We start from the raw sequence: 24,323 nt of genomic DNA on the forward strand, positions 1-24,323 counted from the left end.
CAAAATGGATGGTGTCGATGCTTAGAAATTGAAATCACTCTCGATTCTCTCATTCGGCTGTCTCCAGAATAAATGATTCTGGCTCCCAGGAATTTCAAATTATCTTCTCATCGGCCTCTTTTCCCTTCCAGTCTCTTTTTAATTCATCTGTCCTCTTTCTCGCTTTTTCTACACACCTAGACCTGGGGGTGGTGGTTTCCTTTATTATTTTATTTTATGGTATATTTATTTTGGTTCTTAACAATATTGTAAGGAGCTTGGAGACCTGTACAATTATAATTTATTTATTATAATAATCCAATTTATTATTATTATTATTATTATTGATGATGATGATGATAAATAAAACTCGAATCCCATCCTCATTTTTCTCAGCAGTAATATATCCTCTGATTTCACTGGCATTATTCTCAAGAAACTGTGTCTAAGGCTCCAATCCAATGCAAAGTTCAGTTGGGAATAAACTCCACTGAATACAGTGTGACTTACTTCCAAGTATAGGATCTGGACTGTGAGATTATATATATATATATATATATACACTTACTAAAAATATTTTTACTATTATTGTAAGTTGATTGGACACCTTCAGGTATTAGTCCAATTAATAATAATTTATAATAATCCTATTTATTGTTGTTGTTAAGCATTGTTGTGCCTTTTTAGGCCACAATCCTAGACACAGTTACCTGGGAGTAAGTCCCATTGAACTATATGGGCTTCTCCTGAATAGACATGCACACTCGTAAGATCTGCATTCTTACATCGGCTTCATCTCAGCAACCCATAAAACCAGTTAGTGAGGAAGGCCTACCTGCACCTACTACCGAGTTGCTCAGCAGTCAGGATCCACTCGCTCCGTGGGTGGGATCTAGGCTTGGTCCTACTGAGAGGAGACCCACTGGCATCAATGGGGCTTTTGCTAGTCAAGACCAGAGTGGGTCAACTCTGAGTATGATTTAGTTGAATTCAACCCAATGGGGCTGAAGTTGGTCACTAAATTCAATCCCATTCATTTCAATGGGTTTCCTCTAAGCAGGATTGATGCTGGGTCATGTAAAGAGCCAGCTACCAGGGGACTGAAACACTTCTAGATCTAATCATTAGAATATAACGGGGGTTCTTGCAAAATTCTGTCACTTTCATCCTTCCCCCGCCGGCCTGCCCCCCCTTCTCTTGGGCTGCCACCTTCATGTTTTGTTCTTGCATCAATGGAATGCTTTCTAACTGGGAGGAAATGGGGCTACACCTGGTTGCTTCTCCTCCCCTTCCTCCTCTCCCCGCCTCTACCCCTCCCCCCATTTAAGGCAGGCAGGTTCTCTTATTTTAAAAAATTCATCACCCCCACACCTGAGTCCATCCTAATTTCATTTATTCTGAAGCACATTGATTGCATTGGGTCTCATTTCCTCCTAACTCTAGATAGGACTCGTGTGTGTGTGTGTGTGTGTGTGTGTGTGTGTGTGTGTGTGTGTGTGTGTGTGTGTGTGTGTGAGAGAGAGAGAGAGAGAGAGAGAGAGAGAGAGAGAGTGAGAGAGAGTGAGAGTGAGAGTGAGAGAGTGAGAGTGAGTGAGAGAGTGAGAGAGTGAGAGTGAGAGTGAGAGAGAGTGAGAGAGAGAGTGAGAGAGAGTGAGAGTGAGAGAGAGTGAGAGTGAGAGAGTGAGAGAGTGAGAGAGAGTGAGAGAGAGAGAGAGTGAGAGAGAGTGAGAGTGAGAGTGAGAGTGAGAGTGAGAGTGAGAGTGAGAGTGAGAGAGAGAGAGAGAGAGAGAGAGAGAGTGAGAGTGAGAGTGAGAGAGAGAGAGAGAGAGATTTTTTACTAGGTTTGGCTAATCCAGATTGTAGGCCATTAGCTATGGTATCTGTTTCACAAGACACAGATAGATAGATAGATAGATAGATAGATAGATAGATAGATAGATAGATAGATAGATAGATAGATAGATAGATAGATAGATAGATAGATAGATAGATAGATAGATAGATAGATAGATAGATAGATAGATAAGGTTGAATCCCAGAGTAGACTCTTTGAAATCCGTGGATGTTTGTCATTACTAACTTAAATCAATTCAATGGAATAGCTCTACTCTAAGTAAGATCCAGGAAGAGGCAATGGGAAACCCCCTCTGAATCCCGCTTACCATGAAAACCTTCTTCATAGGGTCACCATAAGTCAGAATCGACTTGAAGGCAGCCCATTTCCATTTTTCCAAGTAAGATCCATGGAGATAGACAAATGACAGATACCTCTTCTTTATAATAATAAAACTGGGGAAGAAATTGCATGGGGTTTTTTTCCTACACAACAGGAAAGAAAGGGAAAGCCCCTGTTGCATTTTGTTGACAGGGGAAATGGCATACATCTAGAAACAATATCTAAAACTGTGTCTGGCAACCATAGAGGTTCCAAATTTCATTCTAGTTTCACTTGAGTTAGACTGGTATTCTCATGTTCATACAATGATATTTCCTCCCCCATTAAAAATGCCTATATTCAATATTGTTGGACTATGGCCCATGCAAGTTCAAGCAGGTTTTTGCCTCTTCTGAATATACTTTTCCTTTTGCTTTATTTTATTGTAACCTAATAAAATCCAATTAGATGTTCCCCATCCCTGATCCAAGAAGTAGCACTCTCTACCTGCATGCCAGAAATGGGAGGATGCCTGTGTTTAGGCCTTTCCTCCTGAGAAAGGGAGTTTCAAGAATCAGGAATGGCAGAAACCTTTGGCCTTCCAAATGTTGCTGGCCTCCAACTCCCATCCTCTCTGTCCCTTGGCCATACTGTCTGCTGCTGGGAGTTGGAGTCCTACAACGTCTGGAGGGCCACAGGTTCCCCACGTCTGCTGCATTGTGCTTGAATTGGCCTCTGTGTTTGCATTGGCCATAGCCCACTGGCAGCACATCTGCGAGGTCCTACATTTAATCCCGGCACCTCCAGAAGGGTTAGGAGAGATTCCTGTCTGAAACCCCAGAAAGAATGGAGATGGATGGGCCAGCAGGCTGACTAGTGCTGTAGTGGCAAATTCAGAAGTGCAGGATTCCTTCATGATAGTCACAGCCACACCCCTTTCTACAATTAAACAACTTTCTACAGTGTTAGAGAGCCAGTGTGGTGTACTTGGTTAGAGTGTTGGACTACGACCTGGGAGACCAGAATTCGAATCCCCACACAGCCATGAAGCTCACTGGGTGACCTTGGGCCAGTCACTTGGGCCAGAGGAAGGCAATGGTAAAACCACCTCTGCTTACCATGAAAACCCTACTCATAGGGTCGCCATAAGTCAGGATCGACTTGAAGGCAGTCTGTTTCCATTTTCTACGATATTAGAATAATCTGGCCAGGTTTGAATGCTGCTTCCTGCTTCTCTGTCACTCTCAACATCTCTGTCCTTTCTCACTGTCAGAGATATGGCGTCAGTGACTGGATTCAGTGATGGCACTTTTATCTCCTGCTACTACCAAACTGCTTGATGATGTAGATGGGATGCTATCAACAGGGTTCACGGCCTCTCCCTCTGCAATTGCAGGATCTTCACTCTCAGCAACATGGCTTTTTGAGGCAGGAACTCCTTTCACTCTGATTGGCTCCAGCCAGCAGGAAAGGCCGAGGAAGCAAGTCAGACGACTCTTCTTAGTGGCTAATACGCTCCCCTTTCATGCCCATTGTCTTATAGGACGCTAGAGAACTAGGGACCCTGCTGGGACCTGGCTCCCAAACCTCTGAGACCCTGGAGGACTACACCCCTGGCTGACTTCCGCGGTTCCTCATTTTGGCCAACCCATTGAAACGAATGGAGCCTAGTCGACCCTCTGCCTTCATTTTCAGTGGGTCTCCTCCCAGTATGACTCCAGCCTGGATACAACCCTAGGTGGGTCCCCCCCCCCTTTCCCTTTCTTCCCTGCCTTTCAAATTATTATTTATTTGGTCGGTTCGGAAATAAAACACGGACGGCTCAATTAGAGCGAACAACAGGGGTACTTAAAGAGCCAATTGTGGGCAGTCTTTAAATCTTTATTTACCAGAGCCTTGTAAAGACAGGGGGACCATTTGCATGCTATTAACGGCTTTTCAATAGGGCATTGACTGGAACTAAAGGATGCCACTCGCCCGCCCTAATTAAACACCCACGGAATGGGTCTAAATACATATGAGGACCGCGTCGCCCCCATAAATCAACCCCGCAGACCCCCTCGGGCAAGGGGGAGGAGGGCAGGGGGCTCCGGCGGCCGCCTTGGAGGAAGGGGCGCTCTTGGGGACACCCTGGAAGGCGGCGGCCCCTGGGGGAAAGAGGCTGGGGGGATTGGGGGGCTGGGGACTGGGGGAGAGGCACATCAATGTCCACCGCCCTCCGGAGAAACCTTTTCTCCCTCCCTCCCTGCTTTTTCAGGCTTCGCTACCTTGGTAAGGCTGCAGCCCAGCCAGGACACGATGACCCGGGAGTAAGTCCCATTGAGTCTCTGAGCCGACCCGGGCTGGATGGCAGCCGCGACTCCCTTCTTTCGTTGTCCCTCCTCCCCACCGCTTTGTCCCTCCCTCTTTTCTTCCTCTTTCCTTTCTTTGCCTTCCCCTTTCCATTCCTCCTATCCTTCTCCCTCTTTTCGCCTTTCCCTTCGTCTTTCTCCCTTCCTCGTCGTTCTTCTCTCTCTGAATTTTTCCTCTTCCTCTTCTCTGCCACCACAGAGAGCCTGCCAGGTACACCGGCTACCTCTTCCTTCCATCTTACACACACACACACACACACATTCATAGAGACGCATGCATGCATGCTTTTCTTTTTTTAAAAATTGCCTTTTAAAAATGTGTTTTTAAATTTGCATATTTGTTTTTAATGTTTTTAATTGTAAACCGCCCAGAGAGCCCAGAGAGCGTCGGCTATGGGGCAGTATATAAATGCAATAAGTAAATAAATGATAACTACTCATACACATGCGTATTCATACATGGAGACACAGGTGCATATATACAGACATCCCCGAATCCCCACATAGCCATGAAGCACACTGGGTGACCGTGGGCCAGTCGCTGCCTCTCAGCCTCATGAAAACCCTCTTCATAGGGTCGCCATAAGTCGGAATCGACTTGAAGGCAGTACATTTACATTTACACACATGTACATATACACACACACACACAGACAGACAGTTTTGAAAGCAACGAACAGAACTTCACCTAAGCTTGCTCTGGATCCCTGTAAGGATCCCATTAATCACCTAAAAATATGCACATTGTTATTAACAAAACTGCGGTTTTTATTTTACTGCATAAGTCTGTTACTGCATAAGTGTTAACCCTGAGGACCACAGCCTGTGGGACTTTTCTATAACAGCGATAGAGATGCCAAGAGATCCAGCAGCATTGACTAAGAGGGAGAACTTTTGGATATATTCTCTGGACACATTGGCACTGCAGGGCCTTAGCCCGGAGGAAGGGGCAAACCTTACTTCGCTTCTGCAAAGGAAGCCCCTCTGAGCATTCCATCCTCAAAGCTCTATAACTACCACCTTGGTAGCAGCATTTGGATGTCGGCCGCTGATGAAAGCAGAAGCCAAAACGTTTTGCTAGTAAAATAAAAACCTCTGTTTTGTTAATCACAATTGTGTGTGAGAGAGAGAGAATGCATACCCAGCACAGCCTTCAGCTCATCGTGATCCACAAGATCACACACACAGGATATCCTAGGAATAGTGAAGTAAACCCCCCTCAGTTCAATGTGTGAAGTGATTTTTTTAACCATCGAGGGTCAAAGTTTAGTTTAATCCATTTTTTTTCAGCCTCAAAGGGTCATAGGGAAGGTAACCTTTTTATAAAAGCTTTTTTTTTTTTAAAGGCTCCTTCTGGGAGGAAGAGCGGGATATAAATTAAATCAATAAATTAAATCAATAAATAAATAACAAAAGCAACAGCTGGAATTGGCACAAATGTGAGTATTCAAGTATGAATACGTGTGCCAGTGAGATTCATAAAGCGTGTGATTTATAATAGGTGTTCAACAGAGAGAAGCACAGGCAGGCCTAATATGAATTGCACACACAAGTTATATACTAATATAACTCTTATTAAATGTAACGGGTTGTAAATCCAGCGCTGCTCCTCCTCTGAGTAGATCCATTGAAATGAATGGACATGACCAATTTAGGCCTGTTAATAGCATTGGGTTGGCTAGAAGCCAGTCCTACATTTATAAATGACATCCAGCGTGCTCGGAGTAGACCCATTTAACTCTGCTCCGAGTAAGGCTTCTTTGGCTACCGCTATGGAGATATATAACGCGTGATTATCATATATTATATTTCTGATCAGCTAATGCTCATAATATATGCTGAACTGCATGTTACAATTTTGCACTTAAAAAAAAATTGTGTTATAATCAATGCAATAAGCGGGGTAGGATCTCTCCAAGGGTGAGCCTTTATTGAGCCCCCTTGGGTTTCATTTGAAGAATTGAGCAAGTGCTTAAAATTGAGCAAGTCACATCTCTCCCCCCCAAAAAAGAAACCCAGATGGGACTTTAAAAATGCTTAGCTGTTTTACTGGACGGGCCCCCCAATTTCATTTCTTTTATTGGTATGTATTAAAAATGATCCTTTCCTTAATGCTGGATCCGAGGCAGGCATCTCTTGCAACCAATTAGATCTCCCCTCACCCCGTTCTCTCTCTCTCTCTCTCTCTCTCTCTCTCTCTCTCTCTCTCACACACACACACACACACACACACACACACTTTTCATGGCTGTATAACCCTTCAGAAATTATGTGAGCTGAGTGCGGATTGTTCATGTGTGACTACCCCACCCTTGCAGGGAGATGACTTTCGTGTCGAGGAAGGGCGACACGTGTTCGCTGTCCCGTGCAAAGCGTCACCCGACACCTGTGTTGCCTCTCGCAAGGGACGCTGAGAGACGCTGAGAGACGCCTCCACCTGCCCCGGTCCTTGAAACCTCCGGTTTGGACCTCTGCTGTTGGCTTTGAAGGGATGTGGACTCTGCCCAGAGATCACAAGGGACGAGGTGTAAACGCCTTGGGAAACCGGTTTGTGGAACCACATCGGGAAGCTTCCAGCTGAAAGCAGCTGAGGGTTCCTTAATTGCTTCTTAATGCCACCATTCGGAATCTGTGTAGAATATACTACTGGGGAGGCTGCCCTTTTCATCCCTGCCTGAGTCCCTGTTCTTTTGGCTTCTCCTAAGCAGCCTGAACTGGGAGCAGCTCAGTCTGCCTTGCCTCTGTGGAGGTGCAATTGGGTCATCCAGTCAACACAGAATCACAGCAAGAAGCCCTCAGAAGAGATTGCCCCCTGCAGCTCTGAATGAGTCCCTGTTCTGTCTCAGCCACCTTCCCATCAGGAAGACTCCTTCACGACCACAGGGACAGGAGGGGGGATGTTCCTCTGTATGGATAGTTCTCATGGACTCTACACTGGGGAGGACTTGCGCCCCTCCAGGTGTTGTCTGTGTTTGTTTGTTGTGATTCCATGTTGACTGGAGGGCCCAATCACACCTCCACAGAGGCAAGGCAGACTGAGCTGCTCCAAATTCAGGCTGCTTCGGAGAAGCTGAAAGAACAGGAACTCATGCAGGGATGAAAAGGGCACCCTCCCCTGCATGCTAATGGTCAGGGCCGATGGGGTTTGGGGTTCCACAAACATTTTGGGGGGCCACCATCAGTTTTCCCATCCTTGATCTGCAAGTCAAACCTCCCAGGTGTCAAGAGTGGAGGGAGGTGAGAAGCACCTACCTTAACACTCTGCACGCACACAACGTCTAGACACATTGGCTGGAGAAATCACTGTCTACAAGTCTCCACGCCAGGTGTAAGAAAATAGGTGGGTGTAAGAGACAGGAAGACAGGGTTCTCTTGCATGCTCCTCCATATACCTACCTTTCGACCAAAACCACACACATATAATTGTCAACGTGCTGGAAAGTCATTCCCAGAGACCTTGAGGTTCCTATCAAAGGTCCACCTAGTTTCCTGCAAGGAAACCAGATCGCACACTAGCTCAGATTGTTTTCTTCTGACAAAATCCTATATACTGCTGGAATATGTGGTTCATCTCAGAGTGGTGGGTTGGGTCTGCATGGGGTTAAAAAGGGTAAATAGAGAGGAGACCTCCTGATCTCTAAGCTGTACCTATCCTTTGATCTCCTGATAGCTCTTCCTTCCTGTGTAAACTATTATTCTAAGGATACTGACCACATCTTCTGGCTTCTTTGTTCTCTTGAGAGAGAGAAGACTTTCTCTTTGTCTCTCTCCTCACAGCATGAAGGCAAACGCTAGGCTTAGTGTTTGCATCTCCAACTTACAATAGCTTTAGAGTTCTTTCCTAGCATGTATGTACTTCCAGGATAAAGTCGCTTTCTTATTTGAAGCTTAAGTCTCAGTGTGACTAATTCTAAGGAAGGTGCACTATTTAGCCAGGATTCAATGCACACACAAAGCTCACTCAGGTGCTTTTTGCTATCCTGAATTATGTCCAGTGTGCCTAGGAGTGAATCCCATTGAACTTGGGGAGGTTTACTTTTGAGTAGACATGTACAGAATGACACTGTCCACATGTATCGATAGAAAGGTGCACATGCATCAATTTTTGGGTCCTTACAGCTTGTGATGTTTTGTTGGAAGAGTCCAGCTCTGAAATAAATGAAAACTCTGCAACCATGCTAGGTCAGAGCAAAAGTCCAGGTGTGGGAAACCTTTGGCCTTCCAGAGGTTGCTGAACTATGACTCCCATCATCCCCGGCAAGGTTGCTAGGGGTGATGGGAGTTGTAGTTCAGGAAATCTGTAGGACTTCCCATACCTAGTCTAGCCCAGCAACTAAATTCCTTCAGGAAGCCCACAAGTGGGATGTGAAGGCAACATCAGGACCTCATCACTATCTCCAGCAGGGGTTCAGAAATAAGCTGTCTGGGAACATGGAAACATCATAGCCAACTGCCACTCTAAATCTGTATAATAGCCACTGTTTAAGCACATCTGAATCAGCAGCCTTTACGTCATCTTTCATAAATAATTTCCCCATGCTTTATGTTCTCTGGGTTCAACTTGAGAACAGGGAATGAAGGAAGCTGTTTCCCTGTGTCTGTGTGCTTGGGCAATGCCTCTCATCTCTCTGAATGAGTCCCTGTTCTCTGCTAGACTCTCTCCATGAAGGATTTTCACCCAGGCCAGTGATGCCGACATAGCTACGTTTGATTCATGCATGCATCATGTGCAGGCCCATTGCTTGAGGATTAGCCATATGAGCTGCCTCCGATGCAATGCTTTCCAATGGGGCTTGTTCACAAGTTCAGCTGTTCTCCCATCAGGTGTAGAGAATCAAGTGGAGGGCAGGAATATGTGTGAACCTGGGAACAGTTATATACCAAAGGTGCATTGGCCTCCTCACCCCTATGCTTAATATCTTCAGGAAGGGGAGGAAGCAGAGCCAATGTGTCTTAGAAATATCATGAAAGCCCTTAAATATCCTCCAGTCTGACTCTGACACCTTAAGGCAGCCTTTCCCAACCAGTGTGCCTCCAGATGTTGTTGGACCACAACTCCCATCAGCCTCAGTCAGCATTGCCAATGGTCAGGAAAGATGGGAGTTGTGGTCCAACAACATCTGGAGGCACACTGGTTGGGAAAGGCTGCCTTAAGGTCTTTAACTAGTACTGTAATAAAACGTAGGACTGTCAGCTTCTAGGGGACAGAATCTTTTTGCTTGTGACACTTGCTGAAGACTCATAAATGCACATCATGCATCGCCACCACTTTGTTGTTGTTATGTGCCTTCAAATCAATTACGACTTATGGCAACCCTATGAATCCGCAACCTCCAATAGGATATGTTGTAAACCACCCTGTTCACATCTTGTAAGTTCAGGTCTGTGGCTTCCTTTATGGAGTCAATCCATCTCTTCTTTGGCCTTCCTCTTTTTCTACTCCCTTCTGTTTTTCCCAGCATTATCGTCTTTTCTAGCGAATTGTGTCTTCTCATGATGTGTCCAAAGTATGATAACCTCAGTTTCATCATTTTAGCTTCCAGTGGTAGTTCTGGTTTAATTTGTTCTAACACCCACGTATTTGTCTTTTTCGCAGCCAACGGTATGCACAAAGCTCTCCTCCAACGCCACATTTCAAATGAATTGATTTTTCACTTATCCGCTTTTTTCACTGTCCAACTTCCACATCCATACGTAGAGATCAGAAATACCATGGTCTGCGTGATCCTGACTTTAGTGTTCAGTGATACATCTTTGCATTTGTGGACCTATTCTAGCTCTCTCATAGGAGAGTGAGGGATTTGCCTAGTTCACATGTGGTGTGTGTATGCAGAGTTTCCAGCGTTCTGAGCTGCACGTGGGTTTACCTGAAGGCTTTTTTACCCTGCTTTTAAATCAGTGAGACTTATGCCTCTGTAAAAATAAGAAAAGCTACATCATTTATAGAAATACACAGTAGACAGGAAAGTACCCTAGTTCTAGCTAACGGGGTTTGAAGGCACAATGGCCAAGGTTGGACACTGACCTCATGCTTCAGGAGAGAGAACAAAGAACAAAGATGTCTTCTCTCTCTTTGGATGGAGAGGAAGGTAAACAGGAAGGAGGCTTCCCCCCCCCCCAGAGTATCTGTTTACACAGAAGGAAGATAAGCAAAGAAGAGCACAGGTAAAGCCAGGCAAGCCTAGCCAGCTGGAGGACCCCGTCTATCTCCATCTCCCCTCAAGCTATGCAAACAAGAGTTGCTCTTGCCACACCTCCAGCAACACCCACCCGCAAAGTTTCACCCAAGTCTTGGAGCACGTCATACGGAGAAAGACTGAAGGCAGATTTGGAACTACTGGTAGGCTACCACACCACAAAGGGTCTCCCCTCTCCTTGAATTAAGCTACTAACGCCTCTAATCAGTTAGTAACTCAGAGGTAACTTCTTTGCTTCTATACACAGGTCGTTCCAGCATAGAGCTCAACTGGCAACATAGGTAATTGGCTGCCATTTTGTACGTGGCTCCCTCCCTGTTTGGGCCCGGTTCTGGTGACAGGCCTCTAGGTTCTAGTCACAGAAACCACCAAGCCCGCCACAGGACTGAAGCCTTCCTGTGGTGAATAAATGTCACTTGAAAGGAACCGATCCTTCAATGTGGTAGCACCTACGTACACTCTGGAACTCCCTGCTCATTGATATTAGGCAGGCATCTTCACTGTATTGTTTTGGGAGCCTACTAAAAAAAATAAAAACTTTTTTCTTTAGGCAAGCCTACCCAGACATGTAATTTGAACATGCAATTGTGTGTGTTTTCTTTTTAAAGGAAAAATTAGGTAAACCTTGTTTTTAACATCTGATTTGGTTGGTATTTTGAATGCATATTTCATTTTGCTTTTTGTTAGTCTACTTGAAGACTGTGATGATTAAGCGGTATATCAATCCTGTCAAGTCAAAATAAAATCAAACAAATGTGTGCCACATGATATAATGACGCCCTGTCTCAGTGGTCCTTATTTGACAGCAACAGTCCTGTGCATCATGTTTAAAATATATATCTTAGTATGCAAGTCTAACTTATTCCCAGAGATTTAAGGCTAGTGGGTCAGGATCCACCATGCCACATTCACACCCATTATACCATGATAATTTATTCCCCACCACAAGGGGTGTAGTCATCCAGAATCGGGGGGGAAGGATAGACCCCTTACTTTTTTGAGAGCAGGGTCCCAGCAGGGTCCCTATGTCTCCAGCAACCTACAAGCCAATCAATACAAAAGGGGTGTGTGTTAGCCACTGGAAAGAGTCTTCTCACATGCTTCCTTGTCCTTTCCTGCTGATTGGAGCCAATCAGAGTGAAAGGAGGTGAGTCAGCCACCGAGAAGACTCTCCTCAGTAGCTAACAGTCTCCTCTTTCATGTTTATTGGCTCCTAGGGACAACTGTTGTTTGTGGAAAAAAGCATTCACAAGGATCTCATTCTCAACCCTGCAGCAAAAAAAGGGGGGACGGCACTGCTGTGACAAACATGAAGGGACCCTGCACTTTTGAATTTGCCACTACACTACTACCCCCCTCCCACACATGGATGTACACACTTCCATCACTGCTGAATTCAAATCCTCATTTTTCCTTGTCCATCAACATGTGTTTAAAATAGTGGGGAGGGGGAAGTTGATCTGGAAAGGATCCCCCAACCCACCCACCTCTGTCGGAATGCTTGTTCAAATTTGGGATCAAACAATAATGTATAAGCTAATTAATCACGTCCAAACAAGGGAAAGGGTTGCATTCCATTAAGCCCTGCTCACAGTAGACCCACTGAAATGAATGAACTGAAGTTAGGTACATGTCTAATCAGAAGTAAGCTCCATGGGGTAAAATGGGACCAAGTAAGTATGTATTGAATTGCAGCCTAAGTCATGCCCATTAGCTTCTGAGTGGGACCAGCATTGCATCCCACCCAAACTGTGTGGTATGAAAATAAATTTGTTAAAAGTTGGGTGATTTGAAGAGGATGCGAGACCATATTCATTACTCTCCTTTATTTAAAAAATATGGGTTAAATTATTTCCTTTGGTTTTGGTTTAATGAATATTTGCTTTTTCTGTGTTATTTTAAATAAACTAAAATCAAATTATGAGGAGCCATACTTCCCCCCCCAACTCTTCCTTCAGCACCCTAACTGTGACTGTGACAAAGTGGTTAAAGGAAGGATATTGAAAGGCAATTGATCCTTTTCAAATGATTTTTTCCCCCTGCAAAGGATGGAAAGATAAGACGGATAGTATTCAAATCAGACTAAGGCTGCGACATTTATTCGAGCCAGCCTAACTGTCACAAAACAGCGTGCAAGCTTTTGAGTTATCCAGAACTCTTTGTGGGAGGGGGGAGGAAATGGCAAACATAGCAAGAATGAATGAGAAGACACATTTGTAGGATCACACTCTATGAGACTGCTATCTTGTGCATGAACTGAACTCAGACGAGGTTACTTCTGAGTGAGCAAGCTTGGAATTGGCACCTGATGTCTGAGTCGTTAGTTTAGACGCAGTTGGCATTTTTGGAATCCGGCTGATTTCAAGCTGGAACCCCTGTGGACAACTGGGCCTATTTAAGTCCTCCCTAATTGTGAAGGGCTGCAATTCAGTGGCAGAGTCCTTGTTTTGCATGCAGAAGTTCCCAGGGTCAACCCCCAGGAGCTCCAGGTGGGGCTGGGCATGTTTCCAGTCAGAAACCTTGGAGAGCTGCTGCTGGTCAGTGCAGCCAATACTGCACTAGATGGACTTGGCCTGTGTTCCTACTTAGAGCAGACCTATTGAAATCCATGCAGTCATGCGCATTCATTTCAATGGCTCTACGCCGATTATGACTTGCTGTGGGTTGTACTCAGTGTTACTTGACATGACTAACTTAGGCCCATTCATTTCGATGGGACTGCTCGGGGTAGAACTTAGCTGAAAGCCTATGTACTTAACGTATATGCTAGCAAGCCCATTAAACTCAAGGAGACTATGAAATCAATGAGATTCCAAAGTGTTGCACTTTGGCTGAACAGTGCTTATTTTGGGATATATTTATGCCAGATGCCCTGGCTCCCCACCTCAACCCCGCCCTTTGCAAAAGCAACGGATATACATTAACATCACAATACATTAGCAATAGTCTCTATAGATTTTAGGTCAGCGGAGTTTTACACAGGCGGCATTTTTGCTGATGTTCTCATCTGTTTTAAGCTCGGAGTTTATAAGATTTTAATAAGTACCTCTGTTTTTTTTAAAATGTTGTGATGTTTTATATTTTGATATCCAATGGAATTTTTCAATTGACTCTTGTCATCGTCAGCTGCCTAGATGACCCTTCAGGGTTCAAAGGTGGTATACAAACTCTATTATTATTATTAATGATTACTAATAATAGTAGTAGTATTTCTTCTACTAAATCATACTCATAGTGGACCCACTGAAATCAAAGAGCATTAATATATGTCTATTAATTTCAGTAGTCTTGAGTTTAATAATAATAATAATAATAATAATAAATACCACATTGAGCTTCTTGGAGGAAATACAGGATATAAATGAAACAATAAATTTAAAAAAATCAATGTCATGCCATTCAATTTCAATGGGTCTACTCTAAGTATAATTGGATAAAGTTAGATTATGCTTTTTAAAGTATCCAGCTAAGTCATACCCACAGAGCCCCACTGAAATCAATGGGCATGACTAACTTAAGTTCACTGATGTCAATGGGTTGCATCCAACATCAGAGTAGACTCAATGAAATTGATTGACTTGACTAACCCATTAATTGCAATGGATCTACTCTGAGTAAAACTTAGTTACATTCAACCCAGTTGGTCTATTTTGAGTATGACTTAATTGGATCTATATTGTTGTTGTTGTTGTTGTTGACTTGAGCCTGCTGTTGTTGTTACAGTGCCATCCCTGTAGGCAGCGGCGGCTGGTTCCCTTTGGAACTGGTGAGGCGGAAGGCCGGAAGACCCAACAGTAGGTGGAGCCAGAGCCAATGACGGACAGAGCCAACTCATGCTAGCTTTGTCCCTGCCCTCCTCCTCCCTTCTTAGTTCTGCAAGGGCAACACTGACTGAAGAGGAGGAAGCTGGCAGGCAGGGCCACCCCCTGGGCTGGATGTGAGTAAGAAGTCAGGCAGGTGGGGGCCTGCTGAGGCTGGTGGGGCAGCGCCCCGTTTGGCCAAATGGACAAGCCTCCACTGCCTGCAAGTACATGAACACATCATCATAGGCACAAGACCACGCGTCCTTCCCCCAGCAGTCCATCCAGTTGTACAGGGTAGCCCTCACCATGCCTACTCAGAGGTAAGCCCTGTTGAACTCAGTGGGTGCTTGCTCCCAGTTAAGACTGCAGCCTTGGAGAGGGGGTGGCCGTGGCCCAATGCAATGGTGAAGAAAAGTGAAACGAAGGCCAGATAGGTAGGTAGGTAGGTAGATAGATAGATAGATAGATAGATAGATAGATAGATAGATAGATAGATAGATAGATAGATAGATAGATAGATGGATGGATGGATTTGTAATGAAGTCATGTGGTTGTCTGCAATGTTTGCACACCTCTACCTGTTGTGGTTCCAAGGAGGCTGGGAAAATCAGTGTGTACACCTTGATACAACCATAGGAGACCGCAGCCAAAGGAGGGGCTGTTGTGTTGGGGGGAGAGTGTGAAGGGGTGGAGAGAGAGAGAGAGAGAGAGAGAGAGAGAGAGAGCAGGAACCCTTACAATTGCAGATATGAGAGAGGGAATGAAATGGAACTCTGGCAAGCGTGCACAGCCATATCTAGGTATCCTCCATTGCTTTCTCCTTCACCCACCCTTCTGCAAACAGTATTCATGGGTTCTGCTGTTCAGACGTTATTCATATCCCACTGTACTAGAAACCTGTATGCATGTAGGTAGGTGGGTGAGTGGGTAGATGGGGGGGTGTTGAAAGTCCTTTTTGATTATCTCGTATGGTATCTGGAGCCCTCTGGCAAATTATTTATTTATTTATGCATTCCTTAATTGTGGCCGACTTTACGGCTCATTTCTTCCCAGTGGGTTGCTTTCTCTACCCAAAGTTGGCCCGCTGCAATGAACGAGCCTGTGTTAGTCATGCTTGTTGCTTTCCATGGGGCTACTCTGAGTAGGACCAGCAATGGATAGGGGCTGAAGCCACATCCCAGATCTAAGTAGTTGGGGGCAGGCTAGCCACCACCACCATCATCATTTTATTGTATTTGACTAAAAGCCATTACAAACCAGGCTAGCCACCACAGATAAGGTTTCTAAAACAGGGGAAAGGTGGTTCTTTCATCACAGGAGAACCAATAATTTTGCTACGGGGTTGACAATGAGATCCTTGTTAATGTCTCCTCCCAGAACAACAGATGTCCCTAGGAGCCAATCAGCACAAAAGGGGAGGCTGTATGTTAGCTGCTGATAAGAGTTTTCTTAGTGGCTGACTCACCTCCTTTCACTCGGATGGGCTCCAATCAGCAGGAAAGGACAAGGAAGCAGGTTAGAAGACTCTTCTCAGTGGTTAACACATTCCCCTTTCATGCTGATTGGCTCATAAAATGCTGGAGACATAGGGACCCTGCTCCCCAAAAAATAAGGGGTCTAAGACCCCCTGAGACCCTGGATGACTACACCCCTGAGAAGAACTGAGAATCAACCAATCTTAGGAGGTGGCAGCAGGCAGGACACACAAATGGTGGCTCTTCACACATACACACACAAATTAAATTGTGGAACTCACTGCCAGATGATCTTAGGCTAGCTTCAAAACCTAGAAAGAGAACAAGAAAAAGCTACAGAGGAGAGAGGACCATCGAAGGCTCAAGATGGAGCCTCCACCTTCAAAGACAGTCTATCTTTGACTACCCAATTCCAGGGGTAAAGAACAGGGGCTGGGGTCTATCATTTTTCTGGCCCTTTTGTGAGCTTCCCAGGGGCATCTGCTTAGCGACAGGACACTGGACTTCTACCTGGGCAATTCCCAATTTTCCTGGGTAAAAACAGGTAGTGAAATCATGTCATTAAAACTCTACCCCCTCCCCCCCTCCAGGTAAACTGGCATTTAAATTAAAAACACCGGATTGTGCATGGGAGCAAGCTCTCGAAGACATTCTCTTACAATCCAGTGAGTAGTTCATGATCCCAATTATTCATTATCAGAAAGTCTGGGAGGTGGGCGTGTGTTTGGGGTGGTGATTTCTTTCGAACACAGAGACCCCAAAAGCCCTCTCTGAGTTCAGATCAAGATGGAAGGGCCTCTCCACCCACGAAAGCAGATCCACGCCAGATCCGAGGCGGCTCTCTCTTCACCCTCCCCTATGTTCAGCGTTGCCTTGGTTATAGATAATTGATCTGTGCGGCCATTTGTAAAATGAAGGAGCTATCCTATTGATCTGCCTGGAAGGGAGATCAGGAGAGGAGGGGGGATTGATGGGGGGGAGAGGTCAGCCAGAGCAGCTGATTTTGACCTATTCAGCAACAACATCCACGCCTGGAGAGGGGGGGGTTGGGGAAAAAGGGAGCAATGCACGTGTAATGAATACTGGCCCCCAACCTTGCCTCTTACATTCATAGGAGGGAGGGATGAAAAAAGGGTGCAATGAAATATATATATAGGCTGATGGGGACTGGAAAGACTAACAGCATAGGAAGGGAAATCAGCCAAGAGATCTGGATTGAGGGAGGAGTGAAGTGGGGGCTGTTGAGAGAAGGAGGGACTGGGGTGTAGAACTTCCGGGTCTTGGTGGGTCTTGGACCCCTTACCTTTTTGGGGAGCAAGGTCCCAACAGGGTCCCCTACATCTCCAGCATCCCACAAGCCAATCAGCATGAAAGGGGAGTGTGTTGGCCACTGAGGAGAGTCTTCTCACAGGCATCCCTTCCTGCTGTTTGGGGCCACTTGGAGTGAAAGGGGAGTATGTTAGCCCCTGAGGAGAGTCTTCTCACCTGCATCCTTTTCTGCTGTTTGGGGCCACCCTGAGTGAAAGGAGGTGAGCCAGCTGCTGAGAAGACTCCTCTCAGCAGCTAACACACTCCCCTTTCATGCTCATTGGCTCCTAGGGACCTCTGCTGTTGTGGGAGAAGGCATTAACAAGGGCATAGAGGCAGAAAGCAGTCTTCAAGCCCAGCCAGATTATTCTACAGTCTTACAAGGTTGTAAGATCTTAGAAGGCGAGGCGGCTGGGACTCTCCTGAAGGGATCCTGCGCTTCTGAACTTGCCACCAAGCTCCTGAGGAAGGAAAGACTAGCTAGGAAAGGAAAGGTCATCTCCCAAGGGCTCCCAACCTTTGAACTTTTCCCTTCTGGCTCAGCCCATGGCATCGATCACCCGGAGAATCCAGGACAGGCCCCACACAGCCCCCGAGGCAGGGGCTGGGGGGGCGGAGGTAGCTTTGGAAGGGGGCGGGAAGAGAGGTCTGTCCCCGGCGCACATGCCACAAACTTCAAGGGCTGCGTAGGCTTGAGGAGCGCACGCACACACAAGGGGTGGCCCAGAGCTGGCCTGCCTGCCTTCTGCACTACACCGAGCCGCCCACCCGCCCGCCCGGCATCGGAAGCAAGGCACTGGGGCAAGCGGCTTTCTGGGCTGATTCCGGAGGGCTCCTCTCCACCATCCTGACTGTCTTGGAAGGAGGGGCATCCAAATCAGCCTTCTGTCTTCCTCAGAAGCCACCCATGGCCTGCATTGGCGAAAATGCATTTTTTGGGGGGAAGGACCACACAGGTATACAGATAGCCCCCCCAAGCACTGGTTGGGGGTTTTTTTAATAGGGGAAGGAATGTCCCTCCTTCAGACACATGTCCAAACCTTGCCCGGGAGGGGGACGCGTGTTAAGGGAGAAAGCTGGTTTTCACGACCCTTAAAGCCCTTCCCTGTCTTGCTGGCAGGATCCTCTTCTTCTGCAGAACGGTCATCGGGGCACCATTCTGTTCCCCTCTTAACCACAGATATTACAATGCAGAGGTTCCCTCTCTCTCCACCATTAAAAGTTATTAATCTATCCCTCCATTTTAATATTTTAAAAAATGAATCCAAAATCCACAACGGTTCAGAACCTCATTCATTCATTCATTTGCATCCTTTCATGTATTTTTTTTAAAAGAAGACCAGGGCGGTTTTGTTGCTGTCGTCGCAAATCCAGAGAAAGTTGCTCTCCGTGGTGCTCTGAGCGAAAGACTCCCACCGATTGCACAGAGGAAGTCCGCGCAAATGAATGGGCCTAAATCAGCCAGTGTGGCATAGTGGTTAGAGTGTTGGACTGCGACCTGGGAGACCAGGATTTGAATCCCCACACAGCCATGAAGCTCACTGGGTGACCTTGGGCCAGTCACTGCCTCTCAGCCTCAGAGGAAGGCAATGGGAAACCATCTCTGAATACCTCTTACCATGAAAAACCCTGTTCATAGGGTCACCATAAGTCGGGATCGACTTGAAGGCAGTCCATTTCCATTTTTCAAATCAGCCAGGTCCCTTCATTTCACTGGGTCTACTCAGGGAGTAGAAAAAGAGGAAGGCCAAACAAGAGATGGATTGATTCCATAAAGGAAGCCACAGACCTGAACTTACAAGATCTGGACAGGGTGGTTCACGACAGATGCAATTGGAGGTCGTTGATTCATAGGGTCGCCATAAGTCGTGATCGACTTGAAGGCACATAACAACAAACTCGGAAGAGGGCTGACGTTGCCCGCAATCCCCAGGCCACAAATAAAAGGAAGAGGATCTCCAAGTCAAAACTGAAGTAAAATTGATACACAGAATAGATCCCCTGAAATGAATGGGCATGATTACCTTCAATCCCACCAATCTCAGTAGGTTTGAGTAGATCTTAGATTCAGCCTATTGAAATGAATGGACCTGGGTCTACTCTAGGATTAACACTGAGTACATTATTATTATTATTATTGTTATTGTTATTATTATTATTATTATTATTATTATTACCCGACCTTCACCCTAAGGCTCCACAGAGGATTACAGTTTAAAGATAAAATACTTAAATCAGTTGAAAGAAAATGGCCTTTTAAAGACAAAGGCACACACACACATACTTTTCCTTCTGTGACACGGATTTATCAAGGACTGGCATGTAAACAAAACGCAGTTAGTCCCAACTGCCATGATGGCGTATCATCGGTACACACACACAGATCTCTGTTCACAAGCGTCAAACCAGACAGGTAGAGGCTGCCGACTGAATCGGGCCAGAGCTGGGCTTGGGGCTTCATTTATTAATAGGGCCAATTAAGAGATCAATCCGTTTGAAAGCGGCGGGGGTTTAACCTCCTGACGCGAGATAGATAGATAGATAGATAGATAGATAGATAGATAGATAGATAGATAGATAGATAGATAGATAGATAGATAGATAGATAGATAGATAGATAGATAGATAGATAGATAGATAGATAGATAGATAGATAGATAGATATTCAGAATATATATATATGGAGAGAAGGAAGATGACAAAGACAGACAGACAGACAGACAGACAGACAGACAGACAGACAGACAGACAGACAGACAGACAGATAGATAGATAGATAGATAGATAGATAGATAGATAGATAGATAGATAGATAGATAGATAGATAGATAGATAGATAGATAGATAGATAGATATTCAGAATATGTATATATGGAGAGAAGATAGACAGACAGACAGACAGACAGATAGATAGATAGAAGCAGCGCACAGATGCAAGAGAACTTGAATTAAAAAAAAGGAAAACGAGATTCCCCCCCTCCCCTCTGTACCAGGCGGTGCACACACCATACATTCAAAGCGCATTTAAATCACGTTTCCCCCGCCGCCGCCCTCCTCCCGAATCCTGAGAATTATAGTTTGGTAAAGGTGCTGGGGGATTGCATCTCTGTGATGGTTAAACTACAGTTCCCAGGTTTGCGCTTTAAATGTATGTTGTGGTGCAGCTATATATATACTTGCTCCGGCGCACAGACACTGTAATGGAAGCATGTCACTTCGTTCAGTCCTCGCCACCATTGTGGATTTTGGACTGTAAGTTCCCCGCAGGCAGAGACTCGTCTCCTCTCTCACCCCCCCTTTTTTTTCACCTCCCGCTCCTGCTTATAAAGTTGTCAGTCCCGCCATCCCTCTCGGGCATGGTATTCACTGCGCGCCCGCCCATCTGCATGAACCGCGTTGCGCGCCCATTTGCGTCCTAAAGAGGCAGAAACTTACCTCCCCAACTCATTCCTGCTCAGAGTAGACCCGGCGAAATTAAAACTAGCCGTGGGCCTTCCTTTCAATGGGCTGCATCCCCTGTCAGTCATGCTCAGAGCAGACCCGTTGAAGCTGACGGACACGACTAATTTAGGTCCATTGAGTTGAGTAGGTCTACTCTGCGTAGGAGCTGGAGACAATGGCACGAGCGCGCGCGCGCACGTCGTGTGTGACATCTCGGTTTAAGGAGATCGCCGACCATACCTCGGTCCTTGAGGATAACCCCTGGATTCTGCTTTTGGAAGTGAGATTTTGTGAGTGTGCGTGTGAATGTGTGTGTGTGCCTGCCCCGCTAGGTGCATCATCAGTCACAGGATACAAGATCATCAGTCACAGGATACAAGATGACAGCTGCGATCCTGCGCCCACTTACCCGGGAGTAAGGCCCATTCAATCCCATGGGGCTTACTCGTGAGTATACACGGGTAGGATTGCCCCCAAAGACGCCGCGCACAGGAATCAGGCCTTTTCATAGACAGAGATAAGCGGATGATAGGCGCGGGTGGCGACGATGATTGAATAATCATCGATCGCGCACGGACGCACGGACGCACGCACACACACACACACACACACACACACACGGTGTGCGCCTCTTTCTCTCTCCCCTCCTTCTCTCTCTCTCGCTCTTTCCACACGTCTATACCTAGAAGGCCATCGCTTCCCATCTGGACATGCGACAGTTACGGAACGTGTGAACACAGACCCCCGACCCGGGGAAAGCCTTGCGTCTTGAGGCGAAACGAAATTTCCATCGGGGGGAGGGAAGGGCTGAGGTCACCCCGCTCCAGGACTCACCCTCGCCGCCGCGCCCGCAAGCCACTGCCTCAGAGGGCCGTGTGAATCAGCCGCCGCGCTCCCTGACACGCGTGTCGCTCAGCTTCCCATCTCCTCACTGCTCTTGGGGAAAGCGGGGGAGGTTCAACGGTTGCCCGGCTTTCTCCAGACACTTTCCCCCTTTTTTTTCCGTTCTCCATTGTCTCCCCCCCCCTTCTCTTATAACTTTCTCCGCCTCCAGCCTCCGGGGTCGCATTCTGACGACCGGTTGGCCAGGCGCGCCTCAAACCAGAGTCCCCAGGCGGTCACACTTCCAGCTTCCCTCTCCCCCGCTCTCTTTCCACGCCCCCCCAGCCCTCTCCAGCCACCGCCGCTCCACGCCTAAGCTTCTAGTCCCCAAGGGTAGCACCTACCCGCCAGCCTCAAGGCAGACATCCGCTGGAACTCGGGCTCCTGAAGCCATTTCCACATCCTCCGGAAGGTCTCCCGCCCGGACTTGAGCTTACTCCACGGCTTGGGGTTCCTCAGCAGGTCGGAGAGGGTCCCCTGCGAGCGGCACAAGATCCGCTGGGCGAAGATGGCCTGCGGGATGCTGTAGCGCTTCAGCTCGGCCGTGATCCGCTGGGCCACCTCCTTGGTGTTGATCTCCTCCACTTGCCCGGAGCCGCCGGCTTGGGAGCCCGGGGCCGAGGAGGCTTGCCGCTCCCGCTCGCCCAGGAGGGCGCCGTTTCCTTGGCCGCCGTGCGGGTGCCCGCCGTGGGGGTGCATGCCGTTGAGGGTGGGCATCATCCCGGAGCCCGGAGCCCCCAAGCCCCGGGCCAGGTGCTCCTCGCTCCTGGAGAGCATGTGCGGGTCGAAGCCGTTGGGGGAGAGGAGTTTGTCGCCGGCCAGGTGGGCCCCGGGCCCGTAGGGGGCCAGGGACTGCTGCCCGTTGTGGAGGCTCAAGCCGTTCGGGAGAGGCGAGAGGGGCTGCCCCATGGAGGGCATGTCCTTGGAATAGTGGCCGTAGAGGTTGCCCATGGAGGCGGCCAGGCTCCGCTCTTCGCGCATGAGGGCGAAGCCGCCGCCGACGTTCCCGGACAGCCGCTGGTGCGGGTGGTGGTGGTGGTGATGGTGGTGGTGGTGGTGCGGGTGGTGGTGGAACTTCTCCGAGACGGTGGAGATGGGCGGCAGGTGCTGCAGGGGGGTGAGGGTGGTGTAGGTGCTGACCCCAGAGGGCGACTCGCAGGCCATGCTCATGGCCGGGTGGAGCGGGGCGCCTAGGCTGTGCTCGGGACGGTAGTCGCCCGCCCCGTCCAGGATGGAAGCCATGCTGGAGACCATGGCCGGGCGGCCGTGAGAGGAGACCAAGTTGCGGTGAGCCGACGGGGGGGGAGGGGGAGGAGGCGGAGGGGGAGGCGGGGGAGGCTGCCTGGCGTGCGCCCCGGCGGGGCTCAAGAGCTCCCCGGCCTGGTGGAGGTTGCCGAGCCCGTCGAGGCTCAACTCCATCGCTCGCTCGGTCTCCCCGGGCCAGGCGATCCGTCCCCGCCTCCTCCTCCTCCCCCTCCCCCGCCTCCTCCCCCGCCTCCTCCTCCGCCTCCTCTGTCCCCCCCTCCTCCTCCTCAATCCAGATCCATCTCAAGAGATCGCCATCGGGATCTCTCGGGAGGCGCGCAAAGGGAGTAGCTGGGCGCGCAGGGGCGGCGGCGGCCGGTCCCGCTCCTGCCGAAAGCGGCGGGGATGGGCGCTCGGCTGGGCTTGGCTCTGCTTCTTTCTCTCGGTGCACCTCGGTGTGGCTCTGGCTTTCCTCCTCCTCCGTTCCCCGTGGCTGCGAATCGCGCGGCTCGCCTCCTCGGCTCAGCCTCCCTCTCGCCTTGACGTCACGGCTCCCAGCTCCGGTCTGTCCCCCCCGACTCTCCACAACCCCAACTGCACACGCCCGCACCCGCACCCAGCCGAGCGCGACCCGCTCGCCCTGCTCCTCAGGAGCGCCCGCCTGCCAGCCCCGGGGGCCGGCCTGGCGCAGGGCACTGGAACGCCTCTGCCGGGCGCGCAGGTGGCTCTCCCTCTCTCCGGGCGAGGCGTCCACCAGCGAAGAGGATGCCCCCTGGCCCTTTGCTTCGGGTTCTTGCGCACACACGCGGCAGGGACAAGGCGAGCGTTGGAGAGGGGGCTGGAAGGGAAGGACGGGGGAGGCAGAGGGGCTGGCGGCGGGGGTCAGCGAGGAGAGCGAGAGAGAAATCAATTGCGGCGGGAGGCTGAGCGAGGGAGTTTGAAAGAGGGAGAGTGTGTGAATCTGCGCGGTGGAAGGAGAGGGAGGGAGGGGAAGGAGAGGGAGAGTGTGCGGGGGTGAGATGGGGAAGGAAGGAAGGAGGGAGGGAGGGAGGGAGGGAGGAAAATTAGGAAAGGGGGGAGGGAGGGAGGAAAATTAGGAAGGAAGGAAGGAAGGAAAATTAGGAAGGAAGGGAGGGAGGAAGGGAGGGAGGGAGGAAGGAAGGAAGATTAGGATGGATGGATGGAAGGAAGGAAGGAAGGAAGGAAGGAAGGAAGGAAGGAAGGAAGGAAGGAAGGAAGGAAGGAAGGAAGGAAGGAGAAAAAGAGGGAGGGAGGGAGGAGAAAAAATAGGATGGAAGGAGAGAAATTAGGAAGGATGGAAGAAGAAAAGCAGGAAGGGAGGGAGGTGGGAAAAGATGAGGGAGAGAAAAGAGAGAAAAGAAGGGAGGAAATAGAGAGAAAAGGAAGGGGGAGAATGGCAGAAAAGGGGAAGGGAGGAAAGCACGAAAGGAAGGACGAGGGAGGAAGGCTGAGGACTGAGTGTGTAT

General features: G+C 48.3%; 1 protein-coding gene across 1 annotated transcript in view; it reads right to left on the reverse strand.

Annotated features, from left to right (window-relative positions):
- Window positions 1-23,010, reverse strand: part of ONECUT3 (one cut homeobox 3) — a 75,348-nt gene extending 52,338 nt beyond the window's left edge. Inside the window, exon 1 of the mRNA XM_061601474.1 lies at window positions 21,936-23,010. Coding sequence (XP_061457458.1) covers window positions 21,936-23,010 — 1,075 coding nt within the window. The remainder of the gene's footprint in view (window positions 1-21,935) is intronic.
- Between the last annotated feature and the right edge of the window lie 1,313 nt (window positions 23,011-24,323).

This window comes from Rhineura floridana, chromosome 18 (genome assembly GCF_030035675.1).
Source record: "Rhineura floridana isolate rRhiFlo1 chromosome 18, rRhiFlo1.hap2, whole genome shotgun sequence".
NCBI classification, from domain to species: Eukaryota; Metazoa; Chordata; class Lepidosauria; order Squamata; family Rhineuridae; genus Rhineura; species Rhineura floridana.